The sequence below is a fragment of the Idiotropiscis lumnitzeri genome, chromosome 12 (assembly GCF_059441095.1).
Source record: "Idiotropiscis lumnitzeri isolate Australia: NSW breed Sydney's pygmy pipehorse chromosome 12, RoL_Ilum_1.0, whole genome shotgun sequence".
NCBI classification, from domain to species: Eukaryota; Metazoa; Chordata; class Actinopteri; order Syngnathiformes; family Syngnathidae; genus Idiotropiscis; species Idiotropiscis lumnitzeri.
This window is the reverse complement of record NC_142402.1, coordinates 18,595,006-18,620,038: the sequence shown is the minus strand read 5'-3', so window position 1 is coordinate 18,620,038 and position 25,033 is coordinate 18,595,006. Positions and strand designations below refer to the sequence as shown.

Sequence of the window (25,033 nt, the reverse complement as noted above, 5' to 3'; positions counted from 1 at the left end):
TCGTTGTGGTAGCATGTTTATCTCGGCTTGTTAGCAAGCTAAAAGTTGCTAACTATTATAAAACTCCCAGTATCTCTAGTTGATTGTTTGGTCTTCTGTTACATGCAATTTTGTAGACATGCTTGTCCAAACTTTCCAGATTACAATCTTGGAATCACATATTTCCTGGTAGCTTAGTTTGCTAGCATGCTAAATTAGCTAATTGCTCCGAGATATAAGCAGCAGTTGCTCATGATTGCTAACCGGTACAAAACACGGAATGCAGTTTATGCCAAATGTTATACTTGCTTGGTTTGTGCGCTCACGGTAAATATTTTAGACCTTAATGTTGGTATCGTGTGCATCATGGTGGCCTGTTTAGCTTAGCGGGCCAAAATTTGCTGATTCCAATTAAATGCAAACTTTAGCAGATCTTTCCCCACCATCATGGTAGCCTCTTTAGCCTAGCTTGCTAACATGCTAAAATGTGCTAACTGTTCCAAAGAACAGAATCCTGTTGATTCTACATCACTTTTCTATCATGGTCATCGTGCTACTCTATTGGTGTAGCTTGCTAGCATGAACCTAAGACAACAATGTACACTCGTTTGCCAAAATGACACAATTTAAGGACGCAAGCTCATGAATCTGTTCAGTGTTCCCCACAGCCTCAATCAGCCTGCCGGGCGCAAGAAAATCGCTTTTTAAGTAGCCATCTAGAATGTTTCCACCTCTTTCCATGCGATCAGGCGCACAGGGCCAATTAGTCATGGGGGGGGGGTTGAGACTGGACCGGAACGAAATATTTACTCACACACGCCTTCAAACCTGCGGGGCTGCACTGCAGAGATGGAGTCACTTCTCCGCCGTCACGGTGCACACATACAGCTGTCTCATTCGTGTACTCTATGGACGTGCGTGCGTGCGTGTGTGCGTGTGTGTGCGTGTGTGTGTGTGTCAGTCTGATGCACTTCATTGGTGCATTAAAATGCCCTCAGAGTGATGGAACAGGACCCTTAATGGCGGCCGCCAGTCATTGCATTCTGTTGCTCTATTTCGGGCTCAGGCGGCAATATCCATGACATCTTCAGCAGTGTCGGTCCTATCAGATATCAGATAGCTGCGGCAGGTGAATATCTTTTGAGTGCAATGTACGAATGTGCGCCGAGAAAATCATTACCCTCGCTGCAATAAATCATCCTATTGACGGGCCTGCTGTTTTTTCTGCGTGTACTCACTGCTTTCGTTATTGATTTGCGGCACAGTGCGAAGACAGTCCAACACACACCCGACGTGATGGACGTGTTCAAATGGAGCTATCTTGCATTATGAGAGCTGTGCTGAATCGCTGAGGCGCAGTGGTACATTTTTTTTTTTTTTTTTTAGACAGTGCGATTTAATGTGTTTTAAATACATTAAAGGAACTTTGAATGATTTTGAAGGATTTTGTCACGTCACAATTGGGCTAATTTACATAATAAATGCCCCATCACGGAGTCTCTCCACCCTTGACTTGGCAGCGAGGCTTGTCGAAAGCCCGCCATTTTCAAGCCACATTATTCGCAATTAAGATAGAACCTAAAAGTCCAAATTAAATGTCAATCAATGCATATGAAATAAAAAATATGCAAACGATAAATCTAAATAAATAAATGGAAAAAAATAGAAATGTACAAAATAGGAATGAAAAGCTAGTGCGAAATGAGACTGTGCCTTTCAAATTGTTCACATTTCGGTGCAAGTGACTTGCTCTGACATGGCAGGTTCATCAAGCGTAAAAGATGAACGGCGCTCCAGCATGTTGAGTTCAGACTCTATTAGCAGAGCTGACTCAATAGATCTAACACTTGTTTATCAGCGCCGTATTGTGGGCCTGTGCCATTTCGTGACACACAGACTAATAGCAGCACTTTAAAAATCTATGATGTGACTAATTAGTTTAGCAGGTAAAAAGACGCCGGTGAGTAATGTGCTCAGCTCTCCTTGACATGATTACAACCCCAGAGTTGCATTTGGGGAGTCTAGTTAGAAGGAGCATTATAGAGCAAAGAAAGTTGTTGAGGCGAGTGGAGGTGAGTTTTGAGAAGCCAGATAATGGGGCAGATTTTTTTTACAAAATACTAAATTAAAAAAATGAGATTTCACATTTTCACATTTCACGCTTTTCGGCCGCGATCTCGTTACGGTTCCGGCCTTGACCCTCCGGCCTTATTCATAAAACCTATCTTTGTAAGAAGTCGGAGATATTGGTGCATGCGTCTAGAGTGCCCTCTCATGGCTGTCTGTGAAATTACATTTTAATTTATTTATTTTTTTTATCTATAAGTCGTTCAGAGGTCGCGTAACCAGCAAACCTATGAAAAAAAAAGTGTGATTTATAGTCCTGAAAATGCGATAGCCTGTTAATTAAAGACTAGATCAATTGATGTCCCTAATATTTGTCAATGGCGGTCTTGTGAAGCTTTTTGACACTCTTGTGATTTAAGGGCCGTACGAATAAACTTGACATGACTTTCACAGAGATTCGGTTTCATTCCCTTATCCAAAGTCACCGTTCTCCCCTTGTCATGGCTGCCGGTACTCACCTCCGAATGTGGAAAATTGATGTGACAACTTCATCCCCACCATTCAATGTCAGTGGCGGAAAAAAATGGACTTTTACAGACAGCGTAAAAAATGGGCAAACGTAAAATAGGTGGACGGACAAACACAAATGTGACACACCACCGACAGTTCAGCTTTGGCTGAGAAATATAAGAGCATTGAAATGAGACACATTCAAATCTTGCTAGCAACCTCGAGCCTGCAAATGCTAACTTTTTAAACCGCGTTCATCTAATTTGACCATTCTAACAGCTTTTGTGATTATGAAATCAACCGAGAATTAATCAGGAAGCGACCTGAAGTTGCATCTAGAATCGCTACTGGTTGGTTTTCTGCGTTTTGTCTAACGTTTTATGACAACTCATTCACCACATTCAATAAAAATGGCAAACTGAAGCGTTTGCTACCGCTAGCTAGGCTAACAGTTAGCATTGCGTCTTCTAGTTCTTTTACTGATTTCCTCTTTTTTTTTTGGAGTGCACAAATTGTCTCGCACACATTTTTATTACTACTCGGACAGACATCTGCTTTGGGAAGGAAACTTGCGATTGGCATTTTAATTATTGTGATGGGTCTGGTGTGGTTTTTTTTTGTGCTCATAATTTATGGGGTCTCTCACCTTTTAAAAGTGGGGTAAGAAGTTAAAAATCAGAGTGTGTGCACCCTGTACTAGTCCTTCATGCACTCTCACATGCATGTACACGCGCACACACGCGCACGCACACGCACACACACGCGCAAACACACACCTCATTAACTCATAGACGGTTTAGTGGGCTGCTCGGAGAAGGTTTAATTAGCTACAAGGATATCAACAGCTGGACTGATGTGGGTGGTTGGCTCCTCTTTCACCGTGACCACTTCAATCAATAAACGTGTATGTGTGTGTGTGTGTCGTACAATCACCGATCAAACTAATAGTGAGGCTCGTCGGAATCGGGTTGCCATCAGGTGGCTGATTATAACTGAGGTGTATAACTCTACAGTGCGCAATATAACCGAGCGCTGTGTTTACCCGCACAGTCGCAATTCGATTTTTATCTGCGGCTGGGGAGGAGGTGCTATTCTCCGCTATTCAAGAAAATCAATTGTTCATTCGTTATATTGTCGTATTTTTCATTGTTTAATAAAACACTTGCTGGAGGGCCTAGAGATTAACCTGCAGGAAAAAAATGGATAAAATTAGAAAGTTGCTCCTCAAATGAAGTCATTGTATTCGATTCTAATTGTGTGTGTGCGTGTGTGTGTGTTCGTGCGTGTTATGCAACTTGTGATGTTATCCACCAGGACCTTGTGGGCAGCGCGCCGCCACAGAGGAACTGGAAAGGAATCGCCATCGCCCTTCTGGTCATCCTCGTCATCTGCTCCTTGATCGTCACCTCCGTCATCCTGCTGACCCCTCGTAAGCACAGAACACACACACACACACACGCGCGCGCGCGCACACACTTACCACTCGCTTGCACGTTGTCTTTCTTCCAACTTTTTCAAAGTGACTGCTCAGTGTCAAGATTGGCAAGGTTTCACATGATTAGGAGCTGATTCTCTTCTAAAAGAAGCTAATGTTTAATGGAGATGACGGCCTTTTGTCAAACTGGCGTGGCTTTTATCTTGAAGGAAAAAAAAAAAAAAAACTTTTGTGGAGATCTCGCCTCGCTCGGCTCCCTCGTTGGTCTCCCGCTAGCGGCTGATGACACACAGGCACACGTTTACGTGTGAAACCTGACAAAGAGCTTATCTTTCGCAGCGACTTTTTCAACTGCGGGGCATTCAAAGACGCCGAAAAAGACGTCTCTGCCGCGTTAGGTCGCATTAACGCGCGGCAGATTTGTCTTTGGCTTTGTTTGTCTTTGTGATCCTCGGCTTGGCTTGTCACTCGTTTCTTTTGCGTGGCTCACGAACGGCACTGATGATGCAACGACGTTAACAGATAGCGGCAGCAAGAATTCCCTTTCTTGTCGGTGTCCTCGTGGCTCTTTGATAGCCGCAGTTACCTTGAACAAGTAACTTTAGTTACTTTACTGATTACCGGCTTTAAAAATTAACACAATAAAATAAATATCAAATTAAACATTTTTCAGAGTACGTTAGCTTACAAGTTCTTTTAACAGTTACATTCATCAGATTCCGACAACCCTGCTAGCATAAAATCGGAGATGAATTTTTAACCGTCACATTTAAGTATAAACTTTACTCTTATTAAAAGTTAAAGAATGATAACCTTTTCGACTTGCTATAATTGTTTTTATTTTAAAAAAAAAAGTATTTTCTGGATTTCATCTAACATAAGCTTCTCGGTTTTATTATTTTTAAGTTCTCTTAACATAAATAAATTTTAATATAAGTTAAAAATAAATGTAACTATTAATGGTGTATTAATGTCAAAAGATTGCATTTTTTATGAATATAACGATTACATTTGGAGACCTTGTGCAAGGTTTTCTCTTTAACCTTGAACACATACTGCATGCTTTTTTTTTTTTATTATAGTATTATTGAAGCTGGAGAACAATCTGTCGACAGCACGTGTGCAACAACATATATATATATATATATATATATATATATATATATATATATATATACATATATATATAAATATATATATATATACATATATATATATATATATATATATATATATATATGTATATATTAGCAGACAAACTCAAAATAGCGGCTGTATTTCCAGCTTGATTGTTTCGCTCCTTCCAACATTGCCGTATTTTTGTCGTACGGTGTGGCCACGCGATGAGTCCTCACTGCGCCGAAAATGTGACATGACGCGTACGCCATTTCACACCCTCAGACGGGAATGTGAAGTTGAAGTCTCCCACAATGCCTCACGCTGTTCAAGATGTAAATATTAGTTTCTCCTTTTTTTTTTTTTTTTTACATCTTCCAAAATATATACAGTATATCTTCACGGCAGTCAAAGAAGAGTTAGGCTAGAGACCCCTACCTCTCGAGTGACACCTAGAAGTCAGCAACTAAAAAAGTTCCCCACTTTTTTTTTTCTTTCCAACTTGTAAAAGTCTTTTGAAATGTAAATCCAATTTCACAGGAGCGACGTGAAGCGTTTCCCCCCCGACGCACGGCGACGCTATCTGCACTTGACAGTCGCTGTCGCCCGCCTGCCACTTTTTTGATTTCTCCTTTTGCTCTTTTGACTTGCCCTTGACAGGTGAAGATGAGAGCCTGGCCCTCAAGAAGAAGGTCACTCTGGACGACGTATTTGGTCCGGACCTCCGCATTCACGACCCCGATGCCGTGTGGCTCAGCGGTGAGTTGGACAAACAACAAAGATATCCAGGAATTTTCTGAAGGCCAATTCTGCTTGTGTGCTTCTGAAACGCAACGGTTGTTTCTTGGGCTGGCTAGGATGTTTCATCATGCGGACAATTGCACATCCAATTAACTAACAATGTGGCCGGGAAGGTTTCCAAATGAGTCAGAAGCATGCCAAAAAAATATCTGTAAGGTCCATTAAGTGTATTTTCCCAACAAATTACTTGACATGAATCAGTAATTACGTCGTTGTCTTTTATAAAACCCGAGTCGGTCATTCATTTGAACTTTCAGGGACATTTCGAGGCATTTTATGTCCACGTCGGGGAAAAAAACATTTTTTTTTTTCATCTGAATAATTTAAATAAAAATTTTAATATAATTAAAATAATTAATAAAATAATTCCCCCATTATATTATTGCAAAAAAAAATGATTCAGTTAAATAATTGTCTTCATGGAGCACAGGCCAGTGACTCGACTTGACTTAGACTTGAACTAAATTACTTAGATTATTTCTAGTTTGAAATCTGCATTTTATCACTGTTTGCCTTCTTGGGAAAGAAAAAAAGAGGATTTTTTATTTATTATTTTGTTCATTCACACCAACCTGGCCACCCTGTCAGTGTCACTTGTTGGTCTGAAGTGGCGACGAAAACACGAACAGGATCAGTATTTTGACTTTAACTCATCCACTACCAGTCGAGTAAAAAAATGGATCTTTGACGTGTTTAGCCGTCAATGGTAGTCAATGAGCTAAGGTGACTCAACTTGACTTTTTTTTTTTTTTTTTTAATCAGGCATAATGAATTGGCTCACAAACAAATGTGAAAACAAACAAATCGCTTGGATATTTGAAACATGACAAATGAAATAAAGTTTAAAAATGACGATATCAAAACGCTTGCCCGCCTCATAACACAAGCCCACATTAAAATATATCCAGCCGTCAAAGTTAATGAAGGCAGAAGTGCATATTCTCTTTCAGTGACCAATAAAATCTGTAATACTTGAATATCAAAGAAAGCCAGAATGTCACCATTAAGAATTAAACAGCTTCATAACTGCTGCATTTGATATACTTTAAAACTTATTTGAATTATCAGTGGACCTCCCAAAAAATGATCAAGTATTGACGATGAGAGTATTCAACTGGTCATGAAAATATAAAAAAAAAAAATAATAATAATAGGAAAGAACATCATCATAAACGAGTGAAGTAGCTTTTAAACGGCCATGAAAACAAACGACTGATATTTCCATAATATCCGAAATGAAGTTGAAAGGGAACCATCCCCATCGAGCTCTTTTCTTGAGTTAATGACGGACGTGTTCACATCTGGCAAATTTTGGGGTCGCTTTGAATCCTCTGTGCTCTTGACAAAGTGTTATCTAGCTTCAGAAACACGACTATTATGTCAAATGAAAAAAATACATATATTTTGGAAACAAATATTAGAAAATTGCAGTACACTCAAGACACAAGAGAAAGACACACAAAGCTGCATCCCCAAATGTAATCATGATACATTATAAAATGTTTTGCACAACAATATTTATAGCTAATGTCTGGCTAAAATAGACGGCCTAAAAAAAAGCATGTTTTATTTGATTTATTTTTATTACTAAATAAAAAATATAAAAATATTATATTTATTAATAGCTGTTTACAAGTATATTAAGTAAAGTCTATGCAGATAATTAAAAAAAATAAATAAAAATAATAATTTTGGTAAGTCAAAATGTCACTTTAATTTTTTTGTTTCATTAAAAAAGAAACTTAAAACTTAAATCTCACGATGGGTAAAGTCTGATTGTTGGCATCTGTTGAATGTAACTTGGAATCTAACTTGGTTACTTTTAAAACCATAACAAAGCTACTTTGGGAGTCAAGTAACTAGTAAAGTAACCGAATAACTTCTTCACGGTTGCTATGGCAACACTTCATTTAAATGCGTGACCCTAAGATGCCCTTCATTGAGCAAGCTGATGAAAACGTTGTCAGTGTCTGACGAAATCACCGCCACATCGCGTCCCGCCTCTCGATTTAAAGCGATCCAGTCCCGTCCGGGCCTAACGACCTTCCGACAAGCAGCCCGCCGAACGCGCTCGCTCCCGAGCGGTCCTCATCGATATTTCCGAGGGCACGTCACTGATCCCCCGCCGGGCCGCTTTCTTGCCCGCCTCGTAAAGACAACGCAAAAAGTGGTTTCTCCGTGGCGTTCATCTGCACAATAAAGACGAGCCAGCGGCGACAACGCAACTTCATGTGCTCCAACCAAGATATTGCGCTATCACTCGGCAACATCTGGGACTTAATCTCTCTTAATCTTATGCAAATCTACTTTAAGTACAAACAGAATGGAAGTTTGGCTGGCGGAACAATCGGTGCCACTCTGCCTGACCCTCCAGCTCGCATCCGCCAGTGTGAAAAGGATTTTACTTCATTACTTTTAAGAGCATTAAATCGTACATTTAATCCCACAAATGTGAGCAATTTCATACTGTCAAATACATCTGCCTGATAACTCGGCCCATCTTCATCTCCTTTTATATCGGCGACGGTCTTTCACAGATTGGGCATTAAAGAGATGATTTTTTTTTTAAATGTATACAATCCAAAGATTGTTTATTATTAGATTTTGGAGTTCAACCAAGTCATTTTTTTTTTTTCGTTAAACTTGTAAGAGCAATTTATGTAATTTCCCATGATTATTATCCAATTATTTAATTAAAAAAAAAAAAAAAGTTCCAAAATGATCCCCATGTATTAAACAAGGGTCAACAAAACATGGGGGGAAAAAATTTATTAAAAAAAATAAATAAAAAGCATCTACTTTCGAGCCTGGATCTAAACGTTTTTATCGGCATGTTTTGAATTATTTACTCATTCATATGATTCACTCTATTAATATCGCACACCAGCAAATTGCGAGATCTTATTATTCACAAGTGCAGCCCGGGAATAAAAAAAAAAAAAGAAGCTTTTTAAGGGTGATTTTGGAGGGGCATATTATTCATATTATTCAAATGTTGTAAATAGTTTTGTGTTAATATTTAAACACGACTATTTCAACTTCACAATGAACATTTCAATTTTGTTTTCACTTTGTTGTATTCACTTTATTAAATGATTATAACTAAAGGACGGCACGGGTGGGGTGAGTGGTTACATCGTCTGCCTCGCAGTGCAGAGGTCGTGGGTTCGATTCCGGCTGCGGCCATCCTGTGTGGGTTTTCTTCGGGTACTCCGGTTTCCTCCCACATTCCCAAAAGATGCATGGCAGGTTGATTGGACACTCTAAATTGCCTCGTGTGAGTGCGAGCGCGGATGGTTGTTTGTCTCCTCTAATTGATGGATGATTATTGTAATTAAATTAATTACACATAACAAAATACTTCACAATTAACTCATCTACAAATGACCCCCCCAAAAAAAAATCCTTTTGAAAAAAGTTTGTCCAGTCCTGATCTGGAGAAATGAAGTGACCGCAGTCACCACGAACACGTGTTTTCTTTCCTCGGTGCAGGTAACGAGCTGCTGTATCGTACAAGGGAAGGCGACGTTGTCAAACTTAATGTGGACACGGAGGAGAAACGTGTTGTCGTGCCAAACCAGATGTTTGTGAGTCCGCCTTAAGTCCACTTGAAATCTCTCTCTCTGAACATTGTATAGTTGTGGTGTTGTTCTTGTTCTACCCCTTCCAGGAAAGATCAAAGGCGGCCAGGTACCAAGTGTCACCTGACCTGCAGCAAGTGCTCTTTGCCTTTGACTTGAAACTGGTAAGGAAAGCTATCTTTTTTTTTATTATTATTATTATTATTATTTTTTTGTTAACCAGATGTTTCTCAGCATTTGATTGTCATCTCGTTTATTTCTGCAGATCTACCACCATTCCTATGTGGCCAAGTACATTATTTACAGCCTTGTAACACAGTAAGAATTATTTATTTATTTATTTATTTAATGATTTTTTTTTTTTTAGATATACTATTATCTGACCTGACAGAATCTGAGTCATCATCCATCATCATCATTTAAAATATCAGGTGGTTGCTTTTGCTCCAAGGCTTCCCTTGCGGCTGTGAAATCAAATTTAATTTGAAGTCCTCGGGTCTTTCAAGCCTGACAGGGTAATTATGGATTGGACAGAAATTAGATTCTATAAAGGTCAGCAGATGCCTTGAGACCTTATTCAAATTATTTTCGGCAGTTATGTAAAAACAGCGCCCACCCCGCACCCCTAGGACACTAAATTTGTGAATTGATATATTAATAACGATTCCAATGCAATCACTTCCTATTTTTATTTTTATTTTTATTTTTATTTTTATTTTTATTTTTATTTTTATTTTTATTTTTATTATTTTTTTTTCTTATCAAATAGGAATTTTTCAAACATTTCCCGATTTTTAAAACATTTGAAAAAAAAAGTATATTAGTCCAGAAGATGAAAAAAATGTTTTTTTGAAACAAGAAAAATACCGGAAATAATTGCTTTTCCCTTGAAAAAGATATTACAATATTCTACGATTTTATAATAATTCTACTGCTACCAGTGTATATCCATCAGAAGTTTGGTGCTGATTTAGCCACGCTGAGAAAATAACAAAAACTGAAACAGCAAAGTTACGCTCTCGCCCTACAGTTCAGCATTGCATAGTTCTCAGTCTTCGCATAATTCTGGCAAAGTCATATTATAGAAATAAATCTCCGAATCCACTTGACAGGGTCTTGAAGGCGCTTTCGGGCTTTGGATGCCGCATTCACCTTGGCCTACGATTAGCCTCTCAGCTCACTTTTGCAACAGCGACACAATAGAAGTCTTCCAGCGTGCTCTTTGAATGGCGCCGCGATACAAAGCATCCAGCGTGCACGACGCACGTGATTGTGATATTGTTTGGATTCCGCAGGGAAACCTGGCCCTTGAACCCTCCCGAAGTGCACGAAGCTGTGCTACAGTTTGCTGGATGGGGACCCAAAGGCCAGCAGCTGGTAAGGACGCACACGCACAAACACACGCACTCACACACAAACAACGCAGGACCGACTTGGCTGATACTGTTTGGCTGGATTTACACTGCAGGTCCAAGTCATGAATTCCAATCTTTTTTTTTTTTCTTTTTACATAGCTACTGATTTAATATTCATGGAACAAACAACTTGCACGTGCAGATGTCCAACATGGTGTGATTTGAAGCATGTGGTGTACTTTGAAGCCAATCTATACTTATCAGTTGAATTCTAAAATGCAGTTCACCATCTGGACTGAGGGGGGCGCACAGGAGCTGGTGAGCGCCAACAGATGGCAGAACCAATCATTTGGAATGTTGCCACAAACACATGCAGCAGACTGACATGTGTGCGAGAATGTCGGCGTGTGTAGCATCCAACACTTTGGGCACAGATTTTTGTTTAGCTGGGTCCAAGCGGATAAATAGAACTCGTGTTTTCAATGACTTTTTTTGGTTTGCTTGCGTTTGGCATTTCCACGCACTCACTTGATATGCCGGGTCAGCGGGTTCAGAATCATTACCACTTTGTTTGCTTTTCTTCCCGTAGCGTTTAAACGTAAGAGTTGAACAACTAAGTTTTTGTTATTTTGTTGCTCCTGGGCTCCCTGCGCAGTTGGAAAGTGTCAATTAACATTTAAGCTATAGCATGGCAAAGACAAATCAATAAAATGCATTTATTAAGGGAAATGACTTGAAGCTAACTCAAGCATGCTAAAGGCTAATTCTTTTTCATTTTACAATGTCACTTTTGCCACAATTAAACCTTACTAGAAAACTACTATGGTGCACTAGTAACCCAACTAGGTCGAATTAGCAAGCGCGTATCATGTAGTAGTAGCCTCCTAGCACTTGCTAGCACCTCCAAAATGTCGTTTTGTACTTTTGCCTCCACTGGTAACATTTGTCCTACTAATACACTAAACGGCTACTACCAATGTGCTAAAATGTCATACAGTAGTGGAAACACGATAACTGTGAAAAATGGTAGCTTACTAGTAAAATTATTTGCAATGACAACTAGCATAACAGTACAGTGAGCGTAGACACCCAAATGGTTTTTCCTAACGTCATGTAATGAATATTGTTTGGATCGTTTCAGCGTGTAGCCACATTTATACGCGGCACTCTGCAACGTTAGCGCCTCCGATGCTAATGGTAGCGCAGAATGTCCTGGCAGGTCCATTAATATCAAAACGCAGCTCAAGTCGGTGATTAGCGGCGGTCGCCGTGGCAATGTCGCTTAGGAGACGGTGTACCTGCCAGAGGGTTTACAAATGATTGTTTTAAGCTACAATTATTACATATTGTTAAGCTAGTTGACAATTAGCATGACTTGAAAGCAGCTGTCTTTAAAACAAGAAAAAAATCGCTTTTGTTCAGATTTTTTTTTAAATGTTTTTTTTTCTCCTGAATACATGCTATATTAAAATATTAAAAAGGCTGTAAGAAAACATTGCCGGCTGAAACTTCACTGATAAGCATTACGTGAAAGGCGACGGCGGTGGAAAAAAAAAAAAAGCGATGTCGAGAACTTGTCTTTTGTCTCAGTCGCACTTGTTTACCCCCCGATTCTTATTCCAGCTATTTCGCCGACAAAATGATTTGGCCTTAAAACCGTCTGAAATGGAGGCATTAATCACGGCGCGCGGCGTCGGCATGCAAATGTGCGAGTGTGTGTCAAGTCAAGCATCAGATGTACGCCGAGATGAAGATGCCCTCATTAAAGCGCACGCAATTACTCCGCTGCGACAGAGCAATCAGCGAGACACACACGCACCCACACACCCCCCCCCACACACACACACACACACCTGAAAGTGAAGTTATATTGATGTGAAAAAAACAGAAACAGTGAAAGCAACGGAAAGTATTATTTGACAAAATAGCCAATAACACACGCCCTTAAACAACTCCCTTTGTGCCTCATCGGAATTGTGGATTTTTTATTTAAGCGCGTTTAAATCTCTTTTCGCATAATGCTAATTACAAGAATTTAATTCTTCAATTGGCAACGTTCGATTTTAACTTTAAAAAACTCACAAAGTCGATCAAAAGATCAAAAGCCGTTTGCGTTCGTAAAGCAAAAATATGGAATGGTGCGTCCATGGCAACTGGAGATGAAATTGTTGGACCAACACGAGCACAGGAAATCCACTCAAAGGCAGATGATAGATTATCTTTTCTGGTACTGTATGTGATTTCGTGTCAAACCTTGGGCATTTTCTTGCATTCCAGATCTTCATATTTGAGAACAACATCTACTACAGAGCAACAATAGAGAGTCGCACCATCCGCCTGGTTTCTACCGGCAAGGAGGGCGTGGTCTTCAACGGCCTTGCTGACTGGCTCTATGAAGGTACTGCCCACCGCAAACTAAAGCAATACTAAAAAGTAGACTTTACACCAGGGGTGTGCAAACTTTTTGATTGGCGGGCCACAATGGGTTCTAAAATTTGACAGAGGGGCCGGCCGGACCAGGCACGGATGGATGGCGTGTTTTGGTAACCTCACCTCATCGGAGAAAAAAAAATACATTTAATTTTAAATGAAAGTGAACAAAAGCATGACAACAATATATATGTCTTTGAAAAAACACCGTATTTAGAAAATAAAACATGAACAAGGTTTGTTCATTTCATTTTTTTCAAGTTCCGCGGGCCGGATTAAAACCTTGAACGGGCCACATGTGGCCCCCGAGCCGTAGTTTGCCCACACATGCTTTACATAGATCTGATGTGTTGGATCGCATCAGCAGATATCAGCTGATCAAAGTTTCTCAGCATATACATTTACAGTCGGCTTTTTCATTTCTTGGTCCATCTTCTGATCGGATTAGTGATTGGTTATCGTTTTATCTTTTTATTCTATTTTTTTTTTTATCGGCTCTTATATCCTGATGATATATAGCCTAGTAAAAAAAAACATTTTACACATGAGACTGTGTAGTACTGTTATATTATTCTCTTTTGTTATTTATGCAAAAAAAAAAAAAAACCAGGAATGTTGAGTGATTTGTAAAGTATTTCAGTCATCTGTCCCAAAAAGGCATTGATTGTAAAACTCCTCTTGTAAGTGACACTCATGTACAGCGAGCATTGAATGTAGCCACTTCAACTTTTTTTGACCTGTTCTGTTCCACGACACTGACCTTGCTAGCACGTTTCTATGGCGACGCACTTTGAATTCATTCAGATCTGAAGTGTATTATAAATAAGAATTTCCTAATCATGACGAATATTTTTCATGCTCTTCTAAAAGCGGATCATTAATTTCAAATTATTTTCATGTTATTTTTTTAAGTAGCTCTATTTCAGCCACTGACTTTGGCTGATTTCTTTTTTTTTTTTTTTTAATCACCTCACTGTCATCTTTGATCAAGCGTCCAGGTTCATTTAACTAGTCAATGGTGACTTCTTTTCTCCGAAACGCTCTTCTCATTCCCAGAGGGCTTTTAATAATAATCACAGAATGTTGCGAATGCGTAATTCAATTACAAAATGCCAGTCGTGAAAGGAAGATCTGTAATTTTGGTGAACTGCAAGCGGGGGTCGGCTCTAATCGTGTCCTTATTAATAGGCTTATTTCTTTTTTTGTGGCCCCCAGAAAGCGAAATGAAAGACGTAATCCATTTTCATTACCGTGCAAAGATTTGTTTTGTGGCGTTCTTCCCGCTGCTTCGTAAGGATTTATCACCCCAACACAAATCATGCCGCTTATTCACGCACACACTCACACACACACGCACTCACGCACGCACACACACGCAGAGAGTGAAGGTTAGGTTGCTTTGTCCCTCCGTGCTGCTCTCATCCTTGAGCCGCGCAAATGAAATGTGATTTATTTGCTGTTTATTTTCCGACTTTTAGGCGGCAACCGAGGGAAACGTGCGAGGGCTGCGCCAGCTGCGCTGGGCGTCTAAGATAATTTGAATAATTGTTCCACTTGGGGTCGAACCGATTGCAGTCGCGTACTGTGAAATGATGTGCCCGCAACGAAGTCGGCTGTCCTGAAGCGCGACACAATATTAACGCATTCAGTCAATACGCTTTTATGTTCTTCACTACGCAGCAAACCTTCCTAAATAACGACTCGCAATCTTTCCTAATGATGTTCCAGCCCTTGCTCAAAAAGATGAGGGAGGAGCAACAGGCTGCTTTCCGTAAAGTCACACTGCCCCCTGCTGGATGAAACTTTTATTTGAATGCACCGTGACAGTGGAGTCATAATTTGGAACAAGGCAACACTTATTTATTTATTTTTTTACTAAAGTATATTTTAAAAAGTCTTTATTTTATATATATAATTTTAACTATGTGACCTTAAATAATGTTATTATTTTTTTGTGATTATTAATAATTGCTGAAGGGAAGCAAGGTGGCAACCAGTCCAGGGTCTACCCGGCCTACTGCCCAAAGACAGCTGGGATACCCTCGCGACCCTCGTGAGAAGCGGCTCAGATAATGGATGGATGGAATAATTGCTGATATTCATTTCCATGAAGACACTTGTTAATTATGTTAATTTTTTTCTAACAATAATTAGAAAAATATTAATTATGCAAAACTTTCGTTCTATAAATCCCAGTGTTCATGTTTTCAATTGGTCACTTTGTCACCACTCCTAGGAAATCACAATGTCCATCATTCAAAATGTTTTTTTTTCCCAGAGGAGATCCTACAGAGCTACAAGGCCCACTGGTGGTCTCCCGACGGCCTTCGTCTGGCCTACATGACAATCAACGACACGCTGGTGCCAAAGATGGAAGTGCCCTTCTTCACAGGGACGCCATATCCCAACACTTTGGAGTACCACTACCCAAAAGTAACCAGCATGCCGGTTATCGTTGTTTAAGAGTGAAACCAGTCGCACGCTCTGCTTTTGTTGTCGCACCTGCGACCCAAAACGGACGCTCTCCTTTGGGCCTCTGCAGGCTGGGGAGGAAAACCCGCTGGTGCATCTGTCGGTGGTGAGCCTCAACGGTCCTCTGCACACTGTGGTCATGAAGAAACCTGATGACCCCCGAATCGGGTGAGAGGCCCGTCTCAATTTGTCATTAACATGTTTAAGTCGCTAAATTCGACGACGGCACGTCCAGGCAGTCCCTTGCATGATCTTTGTTGTTGTTTTTTTCCAGGGGGGAATATTACATCACAATGGTGAAATGGGCCACCAGCACCAAACTGGCTGTCAACTGGCTGAACAGAGCACAGAACAATTCCATATTGACGCTGTGTGAGGCGACCACAGGCGTCTGCATCAAGGTGCAACTTTCTACAAAATGGCATGTGTGGCATTGATTGTTTGGAATTGAAGGGAATTGGCGGAAAAGGTTAAGAGTCATGCAGAATTGACTTTTTTTCTTTGCATTCAAAAAAATAAATCAAGATAATGATCGTGATTAGCGCCAACAATGGCTTGAAAATATTTAAAAAACTATTTCGTATGTGATCAGCTTTATTTTAGAAGGCCTAAAAGAGACTTACTCCTGCCCCCACGTGGCCAAATATGTTATTGCAGGATTTACTTACCTTGATTTCTGTAAATTCTTTATTCTTTGGGTCAATTTGAAATGTAGAGCCCCAGAAAAAGATTACGTTTTACACAACTATATGTGTCACTTATTATTATCTTGTTTTTTTTTTGGTCAATATATTCTCTCAGTTACAAAGACCCCAGAAGCTCAAAATGACGCCAATTCACTTCAGTTCATTTTAAAATTCACCATGTATGATAAGTGTGTAGGACATATATTGTCATGTTGATTGATTTAAATTGACCCAGTTGGCTGAATTAAATTAAAAAAAAAACTAAAATGGAGGAGTCAAATTTGTTCATAGGTGTGAATGTGTGCAAAAAGTAGAACTTTGTTATCCATTTCACATCCTTGTTTTAACTTTGTGACTGAGAAAGGCTTGAATAATATTCCATTGTGATTTTTAGAAACATGAAGATGAGAGCACGAGCTGGTTGCACAGACAGGTAGGTGCGAAACATCGCCACTGTCGTCCAAACATGACGTTACGCCCCCGTGTTTCAAAATCGTACAATTTCCCTTCCCCCGTCACCAGAACGAAGCGCCGCTTTTCTCACACGACGGTCACAAGTTCTTTTTCACGCGAGCGATTCCTCAGGGTGGCCGAGGGAAGTTCTTTCACATTTCCATGTCCACCTCCATGGTACGTTTTTTTCGCCCGCTTGGATGTTTCCCCTCTGAGGTTGGGTGCTGACTTTGCGTTTTTTTTTAGCCGAACACGAGCTTGGACATTCTTCAGTCGCTGACCTCGGGAGACTGGGATGTCACCAACATCCTGGCCTACAACCACCAGAGGAACCTCATGTCAGTTTGGTGGCTCACGAACGTGCACATTTGCAAGGTCGAACTTTCACCGCCCACTTTTGTGGATTTTTTTTTTTTTCCAGATACTTCCTGAGCACAGAGGATGACCCAAAACGGAGGCATTTGTACAGGTAGGCGCTTCCTCGCCCGCTGCTATCCAAGTGCCATTAGCGTAACGTAGTGATGGGTAAACGAAGCTTCAAATCAGCTTCATGAACCAGTTGTAGTATTTTTGGACTCCTCTAGATGGCGCTCTCTGTTCAACATTGGCCTGAAAGCCATTTTTTAAACCCTTTATTTAACTCAACAGTGCCATCTAGAGGCCTCAAAAATACAACAACTGGTTCATGAAGCAAATTTGAAGCTTCACTTTCCCAACACGAGCGTAACGTTCTCATAACGCCGTTTTACAGCACGGACACGATTCCTCCGTTTAACCGCTGCTGCCTGTCCTGCCAGTTCAAGTGCGGCTATGTGGACGTGTCGTTCAGTCACAACATGCACTACTTTCTGCTCAACTGTAAAGGTGAGTCAACTCCTAGCTAGATCAGAATTGGGGTTTTTTCTGGGGGGACTTATTTTGTGCTCTGTCGATTCCACAAGAAGACTTAGCTAACAGGAAAGTAGTAATTGGTGTCATGTTGAAGGGACGCATCTGATCTTTGTACGTCGGGGAGGAATTAAGTTTAAGGCGAGTTGTTAGCGAAAGATGGTACGAGGAGCGTCCGTGTGTATCTTTTTTAGATTGAAGAATTAAAAAAAAAATCTTTGTTTATTATCTTATTATAACATGTAATACTTTGTGCAATAATGTGACCTTATCACATTGTATGAAATACATTTAATATATCAGTTAGGATTTGTTTAGTCTTACGATATATCATCAATGAAAATAAAAAGAGGAAGATAGATCTTGTTAATTGGACGGCATCGATAAAATTCTTCTGGTTAGCCGGCGTGTCAAATATTCTATTAGACACCAATGGCAATGATAAAACATACTGTAAAAAAAAAGAAAAAAAAAAGAAAGAAATTACCTCTGTCATTGCATTACTTCAAACATATTTTATTTATTTATTTATATCTGAACTCTTCTTCACAGGGCCGGACATTCCCAATGTGGCCATCTACAGAACCGAAGACAAACAGAGTAAATGCCCCTTTTTCTATTTGCGGTAACTTAAGTGATGTCGAGACTTGTCACGCACCGCCCGTATCTCGTGTGTTTTCCGCGCAGGGCTGTTGGAAGTGGAGACAAACAAGCAAGTTAGCACCACGTACGACATGATGCAGATGCCCCGAGTGGAGTACGAGACCGTCACCATCGACGACTACTGTAAGCGTTTGCCTTCAAAAAAAAAAAAAAATCATCCATTAATGGTTGTGTGTGTGTGTGTGTGTGTGTGTGTGTGTGTGTGTGTGCTGCAGCTCTCACCATGCAGATTCTGAAGCCAGCTGGATTTGTAGACACAGCCCATTACCCCTTACTGCTGCTGGTGTAAGTGCGATGAGACACAAATGTCGACACGTGTTTTTTTTTCTTTTTTTTAAATTAATGAACCGTTAAGCGGTGTACACACGTACCGATTTTGAACATTGTCAAAGAGAGACAATATAATGCCAGTTCTAAAACTCGTGGCCGTGTAGGACCAACTTGGGGTCCCTGAAACTTATCATGGGAGTCCATGAGTTCATTTGCAGTCAATTGTCATTTTAATATAAAAAAAACAACAAAAATAAAATACCTACAGTGACACAAAAGGCACATTATAGGTTTTTTTTTTTTTTTTCAAAAACACAAATAGTGTGTTTTGTGAATATGCTCCTATTTTTTTAATAGACCAAAAGTTGGATTTTTTTTTCAGAAATATATATATATATATATATATATATATATAATTTGTAGAGCAAATTCTGCAATATTTACTCTAATTATTAATACGCTTTATTTTTTTCAAGTTCACGTGACTTGTTAAACTTGTTAGACTATTTTCTAATTTCAGGTAACTTTTTATCTGATAGCATTACAACATTCGCCGAAAACTAAAAAAAATATATATATATTGCAACATTTGGAATTCGCCCTCAAATATTTAGAATCATATTAAGACATAAAAACAATAAAACACTCAGAAAATGCCTGCACATGTCACTTTTCTAAAGGATGTACAAAACACTGAATGCGGAAGTTACGTGATCGTCCTCTATTCCAGAAGTGTCAAACTACGGTCCTCGAGGTCCATTTTCATGAATTTTTTAGATGTTTCTCTCCACCTCCTCTGATACACCTGATTCAAATGATCACGATCGTTTTCGGGCTCCTGCAGAGCTGATCATTAGATTCCGCCGCGTTGAAGGAGGGAAACATCTAAAACAGGGATCTCAAACTCCGGTCCTCGAGGTCCATTTTCATGAATTTATTAGATGTTTCTCTCCTCCTCCTCTGACTCACCTGATTCAAATTATCACGATCGTTTTCGGGCTCCTGCAGAACTGATCATTAGATTCCGCCGCGTTGAAGGAGGGAAACATCTAAAACAGGGATCTGAAACTCCGGTCCTTGAGGTCCACTTTCCTGCATGTTTTAAATGTTTCCCTCCTCCAACACATCTGATTCAAATGATCACAATGGTTTTCGGGCTCCTGCAGATTCTGCCGTGTTGAAGGAGGGAAACATCTAAAACAGGGATCTCAAACTCCGGTCCTTGAGGTCCACTTTCCTGCATGTTTTAAATGTTTCCCTCCTCCAACAAATTTGATTAATCGTTTTTAGGCTCCTGCAGAGCTTGCTGATGAGCTGATCATTAAACTCTGCCTTGTTGAAGGAGGGAAACTTCTAAAACATGCATCAAAAAGGCGCTCGAGGACCTGTGTTTGACACCAGTGCTCTGTTGTGCACTCTCCTCCTGTTGAGGCAGCTGCTACTTTTGGATTCGGTATTGAGAAAAATTCCACAAAAAGATGAAAGCAAAACGCACACGGCGGATCGTTTGATGGCCGCGCGATTGTCTGTTGAAGCGTTAATGCGGCTTAAGCTGGACTTTTGTCTTCTCACAAACAAAGCGACGGGACGCCCGGCGGACAGATGGTCACCGAGCAGTTCCAAGTGGACTGGGCCACCATTCTGGTGAGCAGCTTCAGCACGGTGGTCATCCGCTTCGATGGCCACGGCAGCGGCTTCCAGGGCACCAACCTCCTCCACAAAGTGCACAGGAGGTTGGGCAAGCTGGAGGAGCGCGACCAGCTGGAAGCGCTCAGGTCAGACAATTTTTGGAGCATTGAAAACTATTAAAAAAAAAATTCTAAAAAAACTGTCGTTTGTTTCTATCCTGTGTGATCGCCAGGTTCATATCCAAGGAGCCTTACATCGACAAGTCGCGCATGGGAGTGTATGGGAAGGTAATACTTTGTGAAGAGTTATTCTCAAAAAGTCCATCGAATGTAAACATCTCATTTTGTTGTGCAGGCTTACGGAGGATATTTAGCCACGCTGCTGCTGAGCTCCGATGAGTTCACTCAGCTTAAATGCGGAACCGCAGTCTCGCCCATCACAGATTTCGAGCTATACGGTGAAACTTGATTTTATTTGCATGACCGTGCTATGATGTGAACGGAACAGCTCCTGATATAAAATGAAATTTGACGTACAGGATGATTGAATCATTATTATTTTTCCCCTTTTCTGAACCACAGTGTCGGCATTTTCAGAACGATACCTGGGCTCCAAGACTGATTCCAGAGTATACACGGTAGCATTTTGATTTCTCGTTTTTTTTTTGTTTTGTTTTTTCAAATCATTCGTCAAGTAAGAGTGTGTTAAGGCCTGCAATCATTTTTTTTGTATCCCCTCAGATGTCAAATTTAGCTCACAGAGCAGGTCAGCTGGTACAGAAGCAGTACTTGATCATCCACCCCACCGCAGACGGTATCTAATGACTCGTTTCACTGCTCTACAAAGACTATAATCTAACCTTTTTTTTTTTTTTACTGTCTTTGCCAATAGAAAAAGTTCACTTTCAGCACACGGCCAAGTTTATCAACCATTTAATCAGCAAGAAGGCCAATTATACTCTTCAGGTGAGATGTGTGTGTGGGGGGGGTATATTGATGAGGTTTCAAATGAGCCTTTTTCATTTTCAGTTTATAGACAAACTTGACACTTCATTAGGTACACTTTGCGATTTTTTTTTTCAGTATTTTAAAATATTTTTGGTTTTCCCGCCATTTTCTGTAGAAAACACATATTGAATGTGCAATAATTATTATTTTTTTAAATTCCCAGCAATTTATTTTAATGAGTATCAGTTTACGCGTATTTTCACGATTTACAATTCAGTCTCGATTGTAATCCTGACGTGATGAATTGTTCCCCTGATCAGATCTACCCGGACGAGGGCCACTTCCTGCACAGCGAAGACACCCAGAAGCACCTGAGCCGCTCATTGGTCAATTTCTTCGGGGAGTGTTTCCGGCTACCCGAAGTGGCAAAGGACGATGAGCAGGAAGTGGACGAGGACGACAGCTAAACCTGATCACCGAGCCTTCCCCGCCCCCTGCTGGCCAGTTCACACAGCACAATATGCAACGCGTATGAAAATAAAGCCACCCGAGTGTGAAGCGCCCAACCTGCACGTTGCGACGGGGCTCGGCTTCCACCCTCCCTGCTGTCCTTGGCTGCTGCCCACCAGAGAGAACGTGAACGGCTCTCCCTGCACCGATAAAAGAATTGGATATGTTGTTAATGGAACCTCTGGTGATGACAAATGGAAAATCCTTGGAAACTGTCGAGACCTGCGGGAATATTGACAACCCGCAGGCCGGAAAACACACTCAGCGGAAAAATGATTAAGTGCGCTCCAAAACAAAATTTTTAAACAGATTTTAATGCTCAGTTTTGTGTGTTTATTGTTGTGGTTGCATCTTATTGAAAGCTGTTCCTAATATTTTGCTCAGGGTGATCAATATTTAGCGTCGTTCAGGTTGCCCCGTATTGGTCTAGTTTGAAACAAAAACTGGCTAAATGGTAAGGCTGGGCAGTGAACCGAATTTTAATCGGGATTTCAATTTTAGATTCTTGTGACCATCTTGCAAGAATTACAATTAGAAGTCAAATAATGAATATTTACACACAAACTCACGGATTTATATTTTTCCTAATCTGTAAAATATATATATATATATACTAAATTCGTTTTTTTTAAGTATCTGCTTTACAAGTCAAGCTACCCCTGCAAATACTTTAAAACATACACTACCTTTTACGCACATCAATCCAAACTGAGCATTATTATCTTTATAAAGGCACAATTTTAAATAGCACTTTTGTTTTGGATGCCATGAGACGGGCACGGTTGTCCCTAATCTTATAATAAAAGCGAGCTAATCTTCAATAGTTAGTCTGTTTTCCAGAATTAGTGTCGGATGGAGCAGTGAAAGAAGACTGACGTGACGCCTCCAGGAAAACCAGCACTTTTCAGCACAAAATATCGCCCCCTATCGAATAGATCCAGGACTGCTAGTTTCTGGTGACCTTGCCAATGAATTAATTGGTTGTGTGTTCTCAAGTACAGTACTCCGTTTGGTGTTTTCCGCCCTATTAGTGACGTGTGTCTTTTGTACAAAGGAGTATTAAGGTGAAACTGAAAAAAAAATGCGCTTTGATATTGAAGACGATTATTATATATTATAATAGGAAATCAAAGTGGTTTTTGGGGGGGAGAAAAACGTGTTCTTAAAAATGAATATTTGATTTTGAAACTTCATTTTCGTAAAAGCACAATATTATCCTGTTAAAATTTACGATTTTAACGGAACATTAGAACATTATATCGTGAAAATCTACAAACTTTATCTACAGCAAGTCACTAAATTCCCCTAAAGTTTAGACATTATTTTCAAAAGTGTACAATTTTACTATTGTAGGATTTCAATAAAGTAAAGACAGTCTCTAATATGTTTTGGGCTAAAAAAAAATACATACTTTCTCGTTAAATTGTGACTTTAATCTTCAAAATATTTACTCTTAAAAATTTATCAACTTTTTATCTTTGAAAAAAAAAGAAATCTACGTAAAATATGACAATAATCTTGAAAATATAGAATGTATCTTGGGGGGGAAAAAAAAGAGTAATTTATTCTTATAAGATAACAACTTAAATTGCCTAAAATTATTAAGTCAATCTTTAAAGACACTTTTGTATCGAATTACAATTTTTTTCCATAACATGATGACTATGATTAGCTGGCGCACAGTGCAGAGACCCTCTTAATGAATTATTTTTATTAGCAAGGTGGCCCTAATACTCCTTTGTACGTTTGTGTGACTGCATCAGTTTGACAGATCAAAGGCACAATGTTGTAGTCCATCAAATGTGTAAAAATATTCAATAGCGTGCACTTTTTTGGAGTTCTTTTTAGTCACCGTGCCTTAAAAGTGGGCGGACGTTCAATGTTAGAAGCCCACTTGACAATGAGAGTGAGGAAATTATTTTTATTTTTATTTCGTTATGCTTGAGAGCAAGAAAAACATAATTTACAGAAAAATCGGTCCATTTTGACACGTCGGATACGCGTGTGGAAGACATTATACTGGGTTGTAAATGGAGATTAACAATCAGCTTCTTTGGAGGGTCCTCCATGTTGAAGTCTCATCATGTTGTGAATATTGTGTGCTAAATGGCAAAATATCTTTCTCTCTCTCTCTCTCGTTCTCTCTCACGCTCTCTCTCTTCCAGTCAAATTACTTAGCGTCAGTGGTTTGTAGTCAGCAAATGTACAAAGTGTATAGAATAAGACATTGTTGGAGTCTTTATGTTGTATGTGCAACTTGTACATAAAGCATTTTGAACCTTATGAATTTGGCGCCTTCTTTTTTCTTTTTTTTTTTTTAATTTTGTCATCCAGAACGGTGGAGCCAAATTTTGGGCGGAAAAACAGCACACTCTTGTGGACAACTGCAGCAATGCAGGCAAAAATAATAAAGCCAATCAGGAATTTCCAGAAGCAGATATGCTGTATTTCTGGTGTTTATTGCAATTACTGAAAAGATTACTCTCAGCTGTAAACAATTAAAACAGCAGCGCACGAAACTTGCAAACGAAAATATCACACATCATTTGGGAAGATAAAAAGACTTACATACAAAAAACACTCATTTGTGTACTCCACGCGCTTCCTCATTCTCCACCAATCACAAATCACGCTCGCTCAAGGGTCAGGCGTCAGATGCCTTCATTGACCCTCGGAATTGTGAGCCACGTGTTGTTGACTGGTTGACGTTCGCTGCACCCGTAATGCTGTGAAAAAAAACATTAATACATTATTTCAATATTTACGGGAGAAAAATAATAATTTCTCACCAGCCATAAGCCGACTTTGAAACTCTCTGTTGAAATCCTAACCCTAACCCTACCATAACCTTAGCCCAAACCCCAACCCGAACTGAAACCCTAACCCTACCCCAAACCCTTATCCTAACCCTAAGCTAAAACCCTAACCTTAGCCCAAACCCTAAACCTAACTGAAACCCTATCGCTAACCCGAACCTGAACCAAAGCCCAAACCCTAGCCCAAACGCTAACTCTACCCCTAACCCTAGCCATTACCCTACCTTTAGCCTAAACCCTAACCCTAGCTCAAACCCTAACGTTAGCCCAAACCCTAACCCGAGCCCAAACCTAGCTCAAATCCTGAATGAAAGTGCCAAAGCTAAATAAATACACCATGAAGTGTTTAATTGTCATTATTAATCAAATGTTTAATTAAAAATTCAATTAAATTAATAAGTGCAATTAATTAATAAAATTACCAA

The 25,033-nt window shown here is 39.9% G+C and overlaps 1 protein-coding gene across 1 annotated transcript in view; it reads left to right on the top strand.

Annotated features, from left to right (window-relative positions):
• dpp6b (dipeptidyl-peptidase 6b) overlaps positions 1-24,075 on the top strand; it is a 52,237-nt gene extending 28,162 nt beyond the window's left edge. Inside the window, exons 2-26 of the mRNA XM_088311376.1 lie at positions 3,871-3,985; positions 5,768-5,866; positions 9,401-9,495; positions 9,579-9,653; positions 9,755-9,807; positions 10,785-10,866; positions 13,122-13,242; positions 15,553-15,707; positions 15,817-15,914; positions 16,021-16,147; positions 16,827-16,865; positions 16,955-17,062; positions 17,132-17,223; positions 17,307-17,354; positions 17,637-17,749; positions 18,326-18,373; positions 18,461-18,559; positions 18,652-18,721; positions 20,287-20,481; positions 20,568-20,622; positions 20,690-20,792; positions 20,917-20,972; positions 21,076-21,148; positions 21,227-21,300; positions 21,603-24,075. Of these exons, the coding sequence (XP_088167502.1) occupies positions 3,871-3,985; positions 5,768-5,866; positions 9,401-9,495; positions 9,579-9,653; positions 9,755-9,807; positions 10,785-10,866; positions 13,122-13,242; positions 15,553-15,707; positions 15,817-15,914; positions 16,021-16,147; positions 16,827-16,865; positions 16,955-17,062; positions 17,132-17,223; positions 17,307-17,354; positions 17,637-17,749; positions 18,326-18,373; positions 18,461-18,559; positions 18,652-18,721; positions 20,287-20,481; positions 20,568-20,622; positions 20,690-20,792; positions 20,917-20,972; positions 21,076-21,148; positions 21,227-21,300; positions 21,603-21,749 (2,340 nt within the window). The 3' untranslated portion in view covers positions 21,750-24,075. The remainder of the gene's footprint in view (positions 1-3,870; positions 3,986-5,767; positions 5,867-9,400; positions 9,496-9,578; positions 9,654-9,754; positions 9,808-10,784; positions 10,867-13,121; positions 13,243-15,552; positions 15,708-15,816; positions 15,915-16,020; positions 16,148-16,826; positions 16,866-16,954; positions 17,063-17,131; positions 17,224-17,306; positions 17,355-17,636; positions 17,750-18,325; positions 18,374-18,460; positions 18,560-18,651; positions 18,722-20,286; positions 20,482-20,567; positions 20,623-20,689; positions 20,793-20,916; positions 20,973-21,075; positions 21,149-21,226; positions 21,301-21,602) is intronic.
• The last annotated feature ends 958 nt before the right edge of the window (positions 24,076-25,033 follow it).